This window comes from Notothenia rossii (genome assembly GCF_949606895.1).
Source record: "Notothenia rossii genome assembly, chromosome: 9".
Taxonomy (NCBI): domain Eukaryota; kingdom Metazoa; phylum Chordata; class Actinopteri; order Perciformes; family Nototheniidae; genus Notothenia; species Notothenia rossii.
Genome location: NC_136907.1, coordinates 63,550,436 through 63,563,885, shown reverse-complemented (window position 1 = coordinate 63,563,885; position 13,450 = coordinate 63,550,436). Strand labels below are relative to the sequence as shown.

The 13,450-nt window shown below is 39.7% G+C and overlaps 1 protein-coding gene and 1 long non-coding RNA gene across 6 annotated transcripts in view; both read left to right on the top strand.

Annotated features, from left to right (window-relative positions):
- Window positions 1-13,450, top strand: part of LOC307018966 (uncharacterized protein) — a 78,536-nt gene that overhangs the window by 19,674 nt on the left and 45,412 nt on the right. The window contains exons 1-5 of one of the 5 annotated variants that reach the window (XM_079649531.1): window positions 5,973-6,505; window positions 6,728-6,931; window positions 7,060-7,197; window positions 7,283-7,401; window positions 7,783-7,947. In XM_079649531.1, coding sequence (XP_079505657.1) covers window positions 6,475-6,505; window positions 6,728-6,931; window positions 7,060-7,197; window positions 7,283-7,401; window positions 7,783-7,947 — 657 coding nt within the window. In that variant the 5' untranslated portion in view covers window positions 5,973-6,474. Of the gene's footprint in view, window positions 1-5,967; window positions 6,932-7,059; window positions 7,198-7,282; window positions 7,402-7,782; window positions 7,948-12,961; window positions 13,385-13,450 lie in introns of those variants that run through there. The other 4 variants (XM_079649530.1, XM_079649533.1, XM_079649529.1 and 1 more) reach the window with 4 other exon arrangements.
- Window positions 251-2,666, top strand: LOC307018976. Its single transcript, XR_013802552.1, has 2 exons — window positions 251-345; window positions 1,056-2,666. It is a non-coding gene; the product is annotated as an uncharacterized lncRNA (long non-coding RNA).

Genomic DNA, 13,450 nt, shown 5'->3' with positions numbered 1-13,450 from the left:
CGCCCAGAGGGCCTCAGCTCTCCGCGTTTTCCGCGCAGTTCAGCCGCGAGGTTCCGCTGCTCCGCTCCGCGGCACCGCTCCACTAGCACCCCCCCCCCCCCTCCCACCCCGACACCCGACACACAAGGTGAAAATGGGAGCAAGTCGGCAACTGTGCGCACCACCCCAGCTGACGCGCGGACCCGCGGGTGACAGGGGAGCCTGTCTGTAACCCGACACCGTTGCAATTAATCGCCATCATCATTGCAGCAGGTGAAGAGATGTCGGCAAAAAGACGGTATGATTCCGGCGCAAGCAAGAGGAAAAAAAAAACTAAACATGAAGAGACTAGAGCATCACTCGAAGGTGGGTTATTTCCAAACTTGCTAATGTTGTATTATGAGTCAAATTTCAAACTTTTGCCATATTAAACACATCAGCTGCAATTCACGACATGAAGAAGGCAGTCTCTGCATAGCAGGCTAATGGAGATGCAGTTATTTCCAGCATTCTTTATTTACCATTCATTCAAGTATGTGATGCCTTTTATCTGCTAATGTACAGGAGGAAGAGTGATACACTGTCTACTTGGCTTACATAACAGTTAAAGTTTACAGCCTGAAAAACATGGAGCATTTTTCCCCTTTTATTTTATTTTTATGTCAATTTGCACATTTCATGGTGATGCTCAGCCCCTCCCCTTAATTCCTAACTGTCATCATCATGTCAACCACAACACAGATAAATACTGATAGAAATGTGTTTGTAGCTGTGTAGTTGTTGATACATTGCTACATTTGAATACAGATTTAAGAAATATCAGTTTTTGAGCATGTAATAAGCATGTTTTGTCTTGACTATATTAAAACGATATTATAATAATATAGTATTTATATTATTGAATTGATTAGGATTAGGATTATTATTAGTAGTAGTAGAAGTAGTTCATTTGCATTAAATATATTTTAATCTTTTTGAGGCTAGTATTTTCACTATATTCATTCTGTAGTGCACTATTAAGATCAAAACATATCTTAAGTCTGCTTGAATGATGGATTTATTGTCTGCATTTCCAGGGTCATTGCTGAAATTTATGAAAAAGGGAGGCACAAAGGAAGCACCCAGTACCCCACCATCAACCAGCATCACCTCAGACCCAGCAGCAACCAACACTCCGCCAGGCCCATTAACCAGCGGCTCTGATACAGACCCAGCAGCAACCAACACTCCGCCAGGCCCATTAACCAGCGGCTCTGATACAGACCCAGCAGCAACCAACACTCCGCCAGGCCCATTAACCAGCGGCTCTGATACAGACCCAGCAGCAACCAACACTCCGCCAGGCCCGTCATCCAGCGGCTCAGGTACAGACCCAGTAGCACCCACCAATACTCTGCCAGGCCCGTCAACCAGCGGCTCAACAGTTGCAGACGCAGCAGCACCCAGCACATTACAAGATCCATCAATCAGTGAGGTATCAAGCACTGTCACTAGTGCACAACCAGTTGATCCCCAAAGCTGCCACTACCAAAATCTGCTCTGGAGATGTTGTCATTTCTCCATGAAAAAGAGTTACAGGAACTGTACCCAAATCTTTGGATTGCCCTCCGCATTGCAGTAACTCTTCCTGTTACAGTTGCGTCTGCTGAGAGAAGCTTTTAAAACTCAAGCTTATGAAGACATACCTCCGGTTGTCAATGGCACAAGAACGCTTAGGTGGCCTGGCTATCATAAGCATCAACGCACAGTTGGCACAGCAGCTGTCATACGATGACCTTGTTGATGACTTTGCATCCAGGAAATGCAGACGTGTTCACTTGTAAATGCATACTGAAAGACATACATGCACATTGACCTGACTGTATACATATGTTACTGTGTTGTTAATGATACAATTTTTTTTCCAAACTACTTGGTGTCCCAACATTTTTTGGGGGGGGGGGCGCCCATCACACCACACAATCTCGCTTGGGGCCTCAAGTTGGCCAGGGGCGGCCCTGATTATTGTGTACATCATCTGCACCTGAAGATGTTTTCACGATTCGGCTTCATTTCTAGTCCTAAATCCTAGTCCTAATTTCTTGCACTGCACTAAGAAGTACTTGCACTAATGTCCAAATCATGTTTCTTGTTGATTGTGTTTTTTGTATATATTTATTACTTACTTTTATACCCTTGTTTAGCTAGAACTTTCTTAACCCTTGTGCCCTCCTTGGGCATTTTTTTACATTTTTCCTGACTTTTTTTTTGGATTTGGTGATCATTTCAGCTGTGTTACAGCTTTTGGCATGGATTTTTGCAAGAAGTCTTCTTTTGAGTAACATTTTTGAAATCCAATGTCGTTTACTCTTACATGTTTTGTATACTCTCGTGATGCATTTTGCACCCTCTGGACCCCTTCCTGGCAAAAATGTACACGCCCATAAAAACTGCAATTAAATTATCATACATCAACATTCAATAATTTTCAGGATTTTAACCCTTTAAACGCCTGTTTCATTATTTGAATTATTTCATTTCTCTCAAAAATGCCTCATTGACTTCCATTCAAACCACATTTTTTGATCTCACTGCCATTGCAATATAAAACCATGCATTTTGTAATGTCAGCATTTCATTTAGAAGAAAAGTAGTGATATTTGATATTTCTACTCTATTCCAACAGATTAAACCATTTTCCCACTGTAGTCCGATGCATGAAATTCTTACATTTTTGCCAGTTATATTATGGAACCGTGTGACTAACAGGGGGCCCCGAGAGTGGTGTGTGTGTGTGTGTGTGTGTGTGTGTGTGTGTGTGTGTGTGTGTGTGTGTGTGTGTGTGTGTGTGTGTGTGTGTGTGTGTGTGTGTGTGTGTGTGTGTGTGTGTGTGTGTGTGTGTGTGTGTGTGTGTGTGTGTGTGTGTGTGTGTGTGTGTGTGTGTGTGTGTGTGTGTGTGTGTGTGTGTGTGTGTGTGTGTGTGTGTGTGTGTGTGTGTGTGTGTGTGTGTGTGTGTGTGTGTGTGTGTGTGTGTGTGTGTGTGTGTGTGTCATTTCCAGCAGCAGACCAGCAGGTCCTGCAGCATGTGACCTGGTGCTCTCTCAGGTGATAGAACAACTATTTTTTAGGCCTGTGCACAACCAGCACACACCTCTCCTCCCTCTCCCTGTGTGTCTGTGAGAATCTGTAAGCATGCACGGATCATTTCATGGGTAAAAAAAGGCCATCTTTTGAGGGATGTGTTTGATGTGTCTTTGAAGAGCTGCTTGATTACAACTGTTAGTGTGTTTATGCACCTGGCTGCCAAATAGAAACATGCAGTTTGACCAAGGGCTTATTTCATTAGTGAGCAGAGAAGGAGAAAGACCTGGAGCAAAGAGAATAGGAACTAAAATGAAGAAGCATGTCAGTGCAGAAGAGACTTCAGAAATAATCTTGTAGCCTTCTTCTGCCAGCGAGCTTCAGGACTCATCTGAAGAAGACACAAGGTTCGAGGGGGGTCTGACACAGAATGCTCTCTGGTGTCCAGCATTTCATCAACTCTCTGCTGTAGTATGACCACCAGAAGACTATTGATGTGTGTAGTGAGTTTGGTAGAAATATAGTGTATAATAGTAACGTTATTGAAGATGATGCCATATTTATTGAAGATTTTACATTATAAATATTCACCAAAATTAATCAAAAGAACATTCTTCCAAACTCTCTGCTGTAGTATGACCAACAGGACACTATTGATGTGTGTAGTGAGTTTGGTAGAAATATACTGTATAATAGTAACGTTATTGAAGATGATGCCATATTTATTGAATATTTTACATTATAATTATTCACCAAAATTAATCAAAAGAACATTCTTCCAAACTCTCTGCTGTAGTATGACCAACAGGACACTATTGATGTGTGTAGTGAGTTTGGTAGAAATATACTGTATAATAGTAACGTTATTGAAGATGATGCCATATTTATTGAATATTTTACATTATAATTATTCACCAAAATTAATCAAAAGCACATTCTTCCAAACTCTCTGCTGTAGTATGACCAACAGGACACTATTGATGTGTGTAGTGAGTTTGGTAGAAATATACTGTATAATAGTAACGTTATTGAAGATGATGCCATATTTATTGAAGATTTTACATTATAAATATTCACCAAAATTAATCAAAACCATATTCTTCCAAACTCTCTGCTGTAGTATGACCACCAGGAGACTATTGATGTGTGTAGTGAGTTTGGGAGAAATATACTGTATAATAGTAACGTTATTGAAGATGATGCCATATTTATTGAATATTTTACATTATAATTATTCACCAAAATTAATCAAAAGCACATTCTTCCAAACTCTCTGCTGTAGTATGACCAACAGGACACTACTGATATGTGTAGTGAGTTTGGGAGAAATATACTGTACACTAGTAACGTTATTGAAGATGATGCCATATTTATTGAAGATTTTACATTATAAATATTCACCTAAATTAATCAAAACCATATTCTTCCAAACTCTCTGCTGTAGTATGACCACCAGGAGACTATTGATGTGTGTAGTGAGTTTGGTAGAAATATACTGTATAATAGTAACGTTATTGAAGATGATGCCATATTTATTGAATATTTTACATTATAATTATTCACCAAAATTAATCAAAAGAACATTCTTCCAAACTCTCTGCTGTAGTATGACCAACAGGACACTATTGATGTGTGTAGTGAGTTTGGGAGAAATATACTGTATAATAGTAACGTTATTGAAGATGATGCCATATTTATTGAATATTTTACATTATAATTATTCACCAAAATTAATCAAAAGCACATTTTTCCAAACTCTCTGCTGTAGTATGACCAACAGGAAACTATTGATGTGTGTAGTGAGTTTGGTAGAAATATACTCTATAATAGTAACGTTATTGAAGATGATGCCATATTTATTGAAGATTTTACATTATAAATATTCACCAAAATTAATCAAAACCATATTCTTCCAAACTCTCTGCTGTAGTATGACCACCAGGAGACTATTGATGTGTGTAGTGAGTTTGGGAGAAATATACTGTATAATAGTAACGTTATTGAAGATGATGCCATATTTATTGAATATTTTACATTATAATTATTCACCAAAATTAATCAAAAGCACATTCTTCCAAACTCTCTGCTGTAGTATGACCAACAGGACACTACTGATATGTGTAGTGAGTTTGGGAGAAATATACTGTACACTAGTAACGTTATTGAAGATGATGCCATATTTATTGAAGATTTTACATTATAAATATTCACCTAAATTAATCAAAACCATATTCTTCCAAACTCTCTGCTGTAGTATGACCACCAGGAGACTATTGATGTGTGTAGTGAGTTTGGTAGAAATATACTGTATAATAGTAACGTTATTGAAGATGATGCCATATTTATTGAATATTTTACATTATAATTATTCACCAAAATTAATCAAAAGAACATTCTTCCAAACTCTCTGCTGTAGTATGACCAACAGGACACTATTGATGTGTGTAGTGAGTTTGGTAGAAATATACTGTATAATAGTAACGTTATTGAAGATGATGCCATATTTATTGAATATTTTACATTATAATTATTCACCAAAATTAATCAAAAGCACATTCTTCCAAACTCTCTGCTGTAGTATGACCAACAGGACACTATTGATGTGTGTAGTGAGTTTGGTAGAAATATACTGTATAATAGTAACGTTATTGAAGATGATGCCATATTTATTGAAGATTTTACATTATAAATATTCACCAAAATTAATCAAAACCATATTCTTCCAAACTCTCTGCTGTAGTATGACCACCAGGAGACTATTGATGTGTGTAGTGAGTTTGGGAGAAATATACTGTATAATAGTAACGTTATTGAAGATGATGCCATATTTATTGAATATTTTACATTATAATTATTCACCAAAATTAATCAAAAGCACATTCTTCCAAACTCTCTGCTGTAGTATGACCAACAGGACACTATTGATGTGTGTAGTGAGTTTGGTAGAAATATACTGTACACTAGTAACGTTATTGAATATTATTGTATTCTCTTTTTTCGGAGTTGCACTTTGCAGACGGTCCCTGAGCACTCGTTTCTTCTCCGGCTGCAGATAGAGACCAATTGAATGTGTCCAGTTTGGAGGACAGCATGTATTGGCTTTTTTGGATCAAAATGTGATTGTAGTTCGTTGTCAACCTTACCACGGTACTTATGAGACGTAATTTGTGTGTGTACAACGTTTTGTTCATGAGTTATTGATCCGTGAAATCCGAATCTGCCAATATCGTTCCAACTTTACTCTACTTGTTCTGTATTATACAGCGTGCTATGTGTACCATGTTGTTGGCGGGCATAATACATAAGACTTGAAGCAAGCTAACATCGTCTCTGTTTCCTTTGTCTTATATTTTCCCCATATTAGGGGCATAACACACCTGCCTTGTTGATTGGCTGCCTGGTGGTAATATGTGCCAGTATTAAAAGCCCTGTCTCATGCTTCGTTGCCAAGTGCTCTCCACCCGCAGTGAGTTTGATTTTACAGAATGGGAGTCCTATGAGTGCCTATCACAGCTGTATTGGTTGTCACAGCAACTGCTGATGCTCAAATAGTTGCGGCAAAGAAAGTTATCTCATCTCCTCACATTACCAGCAGTCATGTGCAACAGGAGGATACGCATGAGAAAAGGCGCTGGTGTTTACCTGGCTGCAGCTGTTATTCTGACGTGTTATTTTGCGCAAACTATAGACTGTTATCGTCTGAAGAAAACAGAAAGACGAGAAGGGAGAAAAGATGCCGATACAACAAATGGGTTCCAAGAGGGGACAATTGTTTTCGGGAGAGCTTTTGAAAAAGGATCAGGACTAGATTCTCAAGTCACAGGCGGGACCAAGAAGTCATCCTCAAACGCTTATGAGGAGGATGAAGGTGCTTATCAAGCAGACTCTGCAGGTACAAATATTTTTGTTTACGTATTGAAGGGTTTGTTATTGCTTGAATTGTTTTGCTTCTCTTTAAAGTACAAACTATTGAACAGAATAAAATATATATATATTTTTATTTTTTGTATTCACCTTCAGGCTGGTTGAGCCCAACACAAGTCACCAGTCCCAAAGACTCGTCATGGATGAGCATGTCGCCCTCACTGCAGTGTGGTTCGGGCCAGTTGAAGTTCAGAGCGGTGGAACCAGGACCATCACAATTTGCAATAGAACAAGGTACATTTAATAGCCATAATATCCTAAATGTAGACTTGATTTATCTCTACCAATGACATAAAAACTGAACCTTTTTACCCCACAGGAAATGCACCTCCAATGCCTCTGTCCCAGGTCCCGTCTACCTGTGGCTACAGCATGCAGAGGAATTCGCATGCACTTGAAATGTTGGTTCCCTATGATGGATGCAACATGATTCAAGAGGTAATGTGAAACCGATTTAAAGAGTGAGGAAGTGAGTTTAAAAAAATGATGGCTAGTGCTGTGAATTGTTATAGTTATGAATGGTGTAACGAGAGCCAAATAAATAAAACGTTTAATCTGCATCATATTGATCTCAAGCGAAAATGTGTTTTCAGCTTTTCAAATGTGTTTTTTTTTTTTTTTTTTTTGGCTTGCTTTCAAATGTACCGATTAACCATGTTTTTGGGGGGATGGGGACCGACCTTCAAATATGTTGCATCATGATGATCTATTTAGAAAATATAGCATGAAATTAATATTTTGCCTTGTACAGTCGGATTGTAACATTGACAGGTTTGTGTGATTCCTTGCTGTTTCTAATTGCATGTTTTTCTCCCAAAGGGTGGAAGTTATGTACTCCCGATGCGTTGGCAAGGAGTTCCTGTCTCTCTCTGGTGTTCCAAACCTGCCTCACCTCCTGCCTCACCTCCTGCTTCCAAAACGACTTCCCCCCATTCCCCTGTACCTCAGATGCCTCAATACCCTGAGGTGCCTCAATACCCTGAGGTGCCTCAATACCCTGAGATGCCTCAATACCCTCAGATGCCTCAAAACCCTAAGATGCCCAAGAAAACAACAGCAACAACCACACATCCTATAACTGCAAAGGCGACTCAAATTCTTAAAATTCCTGCAATGCCTCAGATTCCTCAATGCCCTGAGGTGCCTCAATACCCTGAGGTGCCTCAATACCCTGAGGTGCCTCAATACCCTGAGGTGCCTCAGTACCCTCCGGTGCCTCAGTACCCTCCGGTGCCTCAGTACCCTCCGATGCCTCAGTAACCTGAGGTGCCTCAATACGCTCAGATGCCGTTTCCACAATATACGCCCATGTATCCTCCCTTTCATCCTCTTTATCCAGCAACAAAGCCAAAACATCATCCCCATGTTCACTTGCCCATACCAATGCTGCCTCCTTTCCCTCCTCCACGCTACCTTACTTAAACAATTCTAATAAAAGTTTTGAACAGAAACTTTCCAGTTTGTGCTTTTGTTAACTTTCAACTACCCAAGATACTTTTTATTCCAGGCTCTTCAAGAAGTCTCATTTGGTTTGTGAATGAGTGAACAGTCCATATTGAGAACATGACATTTAATTTAAACAGAAAAATTGTGCCGACAAATGATTAACTTAAAGTGCACACTTTGAATTCCTACATTTATAAATTCAATTAATGTTTGGCATTGGAAGTGTTATCATAGTGTGGCTTTGTGTCCACATGGTGGAATCATTGCGCAACCATTTCTTAGTCATCAACTCTGAAATGGAGCATTTACAACTTTGGGCAGTTCTGCAAATCAAAACAATGAACCTTCAGCATTTGTCTCTTTTTGGTTTTCTAAACTGGAGTAAGCATTACTAAATTTGGTCAAACACTAGGTCATAAGTGTTCAAACTACACATGTAGATGTTATATTATAAAAGTAGCCTTCATACAACTAAAAATGACAGGTGAGATCCTTAATTATTCAAGTGAAATGTCAACAATGATAGAAGCAAAACCTTTAATCCTACAGGGTGTCCTTAACACCTGTATATTGTTTCTTTCAAATTATGGAACTAACCATGAAACTACTTCCCTGGTCAAAGTCAGGCTGGGACACTGATGCATGTTCACCATCCCGTTACCGTCTGATTGACTTTCCATGATGTGAAGATAAATATGTTGTCTTCTAAATAAGGGACAGCATTGTTATACAACTAATTATTGTGGGTCAATGTAGATTAACAAATCAAAATAGTCAGACTCTTGCCTTGCATTCATTGGTTTGTTATCGAAATCAAACCGTATGATACATTGCATTCATGGGCGTAATTTTCACTGGGGACAGGGGGGACATGTCCCCCCCACTTTTCAAAATCCCGTTTGTGTCCCCCCCCCCCACTTTTTTTTTTTTTTTTTACGCAAGTGGTCATTGTCACGGAGGAGCGTGTGTGTGGCAGGAGCGCATTTTGTGTGAGAGACAGGGAGAGACACAGAGAGAGAGAGAGAAAGTTACTGGGGTTGTTGTTAGCATCTGGTGCTAGCTCGGAGATTAGATTATAAAGCTGTTTCAACAATAAGGAGAGGGAGAGTCCTGTCGGACTGAGAGGCTGAGATAACATCAGCTCAGGGAAGTAAAGGACTCGCTGAGTGATTATATTGTAAACTTTAGTCTAAGTTATCTCAGTGGGTCTCAAACGGTTTGGTCTAAACAAATATTGCCATCTATTTAATATAGTATGTTAGTATGTTCAAAATAAGTTAAAAAGTAATTCCAATGTCATTAAAAAATTAAAAACACAGTTTGAAAGGGAAGTGATTAGTAAAATATGCATAAATAAAAAGAAAGAATGCAGACTAGGTAAGATAAAGATAGGAGAGAAGTATATCAATGATGTGTTATTGGTTGTGAGCATATTCTAATGGTTTTTGGAGTATTGAAATATATACAGTTCTGTTTCATATGAGTGTTGAGAGAGCTGTATCCATAAATCTCTAAATTTGTGCACCAGATTGATGCCTTTAACTTCAATTTAAAGAAACAAATCTTACTGGGGGTGCATGCCCCCGGACCCCAGGATGTGAGATCATCACAAATAAAACAGGTTCATGGATAGATAAGTTTGCACACTCATTATACACACTACACATTTTTCTTGGATTAGTTAACACCATAGTCCCTCATATATATTTGTAGAAAGGCAGGAAATGGAATTAAATCGAGAACAATGTTTCATTGCGGAGGACCCGCTGTTTTGTGTCCCCCCCACTTCTCAAACCAAAGTTACACCCTTGGATACATTACACAAAATTATGAAGACCCAAGAATCAGGGGATATTTTCATTTGAACTCTGAAAGGATGGACTTTGGACTCTCAAGCTTGTGCAAAGTTGTTTGTATACTTTTGAATACAACTTGTATACCGCTTCGTGAATAAAGATTTGGGGGAAATAATTCATTTTTTGCGTTTTTTCCCTTTTCCTGTCAAGTCTTGGAAAATAACAATGGGGAATGTCTTATATTAAGAATACTTGAGGTGAGAATATCTTTCAAATATAATAGGTTAACAATTGAGGATGTGTACACATTCTTGGTATATTTCCATGTTTTCTTTCCATTGTCTTCGGATGTACTGCTGTTCTTGTTTTTTATCCACACAACCCTCTAATCTACATTTAAAGTATTGGAGCAATATAGAAAATAGGTTTTTCTATTTTATAAGTGTCCTAATTACATCATGAGTTGTATTTAGTCTACTGTTATGTAAACATGATAGTAATTGTTAAGAAGCTTATCGTAAAAATAATTGTATATGGAAAGATGTTTTCCCTCTTAAGTAGGCTAAGTCAAAGAAAAACCCTGAAATGTGAGCAGAGTTGTGTTACTTCTATGTTTGGCCATCAACAATTATATTAGCCATGCCCAAATACATACTGTTTTGTTATGTCTCTATCATTCTTGTGACTTCATTTTGCTTCAGGTGCTTCTGGTAGTCCCTAAAACCAAGAAAAAGACCAGGGGAGATCGAGCCTTCCCAGTGGTAGCCCCAAGGCTCTGGAACGACCTGCCCCCCCAATTTCAAATTGTCGCCCACCCTCCAAACGTTTAAGTCCCGCCTAAAGATCCACCTCTTTTCCCTCGCTTTCGAGTCAGTCTGAGCAATGTTTTATCGAACTTTATGCTTTTATTGTCTGTCCATAGCCTTTATGTACCGTGTATTAATTCTTATGTGTACCTTTTATCCTTTTATCTTTTCTTATGTGTGCCTTTTATCTATTATTGTAATATTATATTTTATTATAATGTTATGTTTGGTGTGAAGCACTTTGGTAAACCCTCTGTTTTTATTATGTGCTATACAAATAAAGTGGGTTTGTTTGGATTGGATTTGTAATAGTTGGTATGCCTTTGAAACCAACGTTGCTAGTGAACTGCGAGCGCCGGAACCTCACAGCGGAGGAGAAACTGTGGAGCGCTTACGCCAATAGCGCCTCTGAAGCGCATAAAGGTGCGCCGCATTTGCGCTTCAATGCCATGCCATCTACCCACACTACCTTTGCGATTGACGTATTGGGCACCCCCAATCTACATGATCAATACACAGGGCTTACTTTGTAGACGTTAGACAAGTCTTAACGAGGCCCACCTGATGCAAGCTAATTGAACACAGGTTCAAGCATTAGCTGAGGCTGCACCTGCCTTGTTGATTGGCTGCCTGGTGGTAATATGTGCCAGTATTAAAAGCCCTGTCTCATGCTTCGTTGCCAAGTGCTCTCCACCTGCAGTGAGTTTGATTTTACAGAATGGGAGTCCTATGAGTGCCTATCAAAGCTGTATTGGTTGTCACAGCACCTGCTGATGCTCAAATAGTTGCGGCAAAGAAAGTTATCTCATCTCCTCACATTTCCAGCAGTCATGTGCAACAGGATGATACGCAAGAGAAAAGGCGCTGGTGTTTACCTGGCTGCAGCTGTTATTCTGACGTGTTATTTTGCGCAAGCTACAGACTGTTATCGTCTGAAGAAAACAGAAAGACGAGAAGGGAGAAAAGAAGCCGATGCAACAAATGGGTTCCAATAGGGAACAATTGTTTTCGGGAGAGCTTTTGAAAAAGGGTCAGGACTAGATTCTCAAGTCACAGGCGGGACCAATAAGTCATCCTCAAACGCTTATGAGGAGGATGAAGGTGCTTATCAAGCAGACTCTGCAGGTACAAATACTTTGATTACGTATTGAAGGGTTTGTTTTTTTGCTTGAATTGTTTTGCTTCTCTTTAAAGTACAAACTATTGAAAAAATATATATATATTATATTCGCCTTCAGGCTGGTTGAGCCCAACACAAGTCGCCAGTCCCAAAGAATTGTCATGGATGAGCATGTCGCCCTCACTGCAGTGTGGTTCGGGCCAGTTGAAGTTCAGAGCGGTGGGATCAGGAACTTCACAATTTGCAGTAGAACAAGGTAATTTAATAGCCATAATATCCTAAATGTAGACTTGATTTATCTCTACCAATGATATATAAACACTGAACCTTTTTACCCCACAGGAAATGCACCTCCAATGCCTCTGTCCCAGGTCCCGTCTACCTGTGGCTACAGCATGCAGAGGAACTCGCATGCACTTGTCCTGTTGGTTCCCTATGATGGCTGCAACATGGTTCAAGAGGTAATGTGAAACTGATTTAAAGAGTGAGGAAGTGAGTCTAAAAAAAAAAGATGGCTAGAGCTGTGAATTGTTATAGTTATGAATGGTGTAACAAGAGCCAAAGAAATAAAATGTTTAATCTGCATCATATTGATCTGAAGCGAAAATGTGTTTTCAGCTTTTCAAATGAGTTGTTTTTCGCTTGCTTTCAAATGTACTGATTAACCATGTTTTTTGGATGAGGACCGACATTCAAATATGTTGCACCATGATGATCTATTCAGAAGATATAGCATGAGATTAATCTTTTGCCTTGTACAGTCGGATTGTAACATTGACAGGTCTGTGTGATTCCTTGCTGTTTTCTAATTGTATGTTTTTCTCCCAAAGGGTGGAAGTTATGTACTCCCGATGCGTTGGCAAGGAATTCCAGTATCTCTCTGGTGTTCCAAACCTGCCGCACCTACTGCTTCCAAAACGACTCCCCCCAATTCGCCTGTAGCTCTAATGCCTCAATACCCTCAGATGCCTCAATACCCTCAGATAACTCAAACCCCACAGATGCCTCATTTCCCTGAGATGCCTCAGATGCCTCAGAAGCCTCAGATGCCTCAGAAGCCTCAATACCCTCAGAAGCCTCAATACCCTCAGAAGCCTCAATACCCTCAGAAGCCTCAAAACCCTCAGATGCCTCAAAACCCTCTGCTGCCTGAATTCCCTCAAAACCCTCAGATGCCTCAAAACCCTCAGATGCCTGAGGTTCCTCAATACCCTGAGGTTCCTCAATACCCTGAGGTTCCTCGATACCCTGAGGTGCCTCGATACCCTGAGGTGCCTCGATACCCTGAGGTTCCTCGATACCCTGAGAAGCCTCGATAC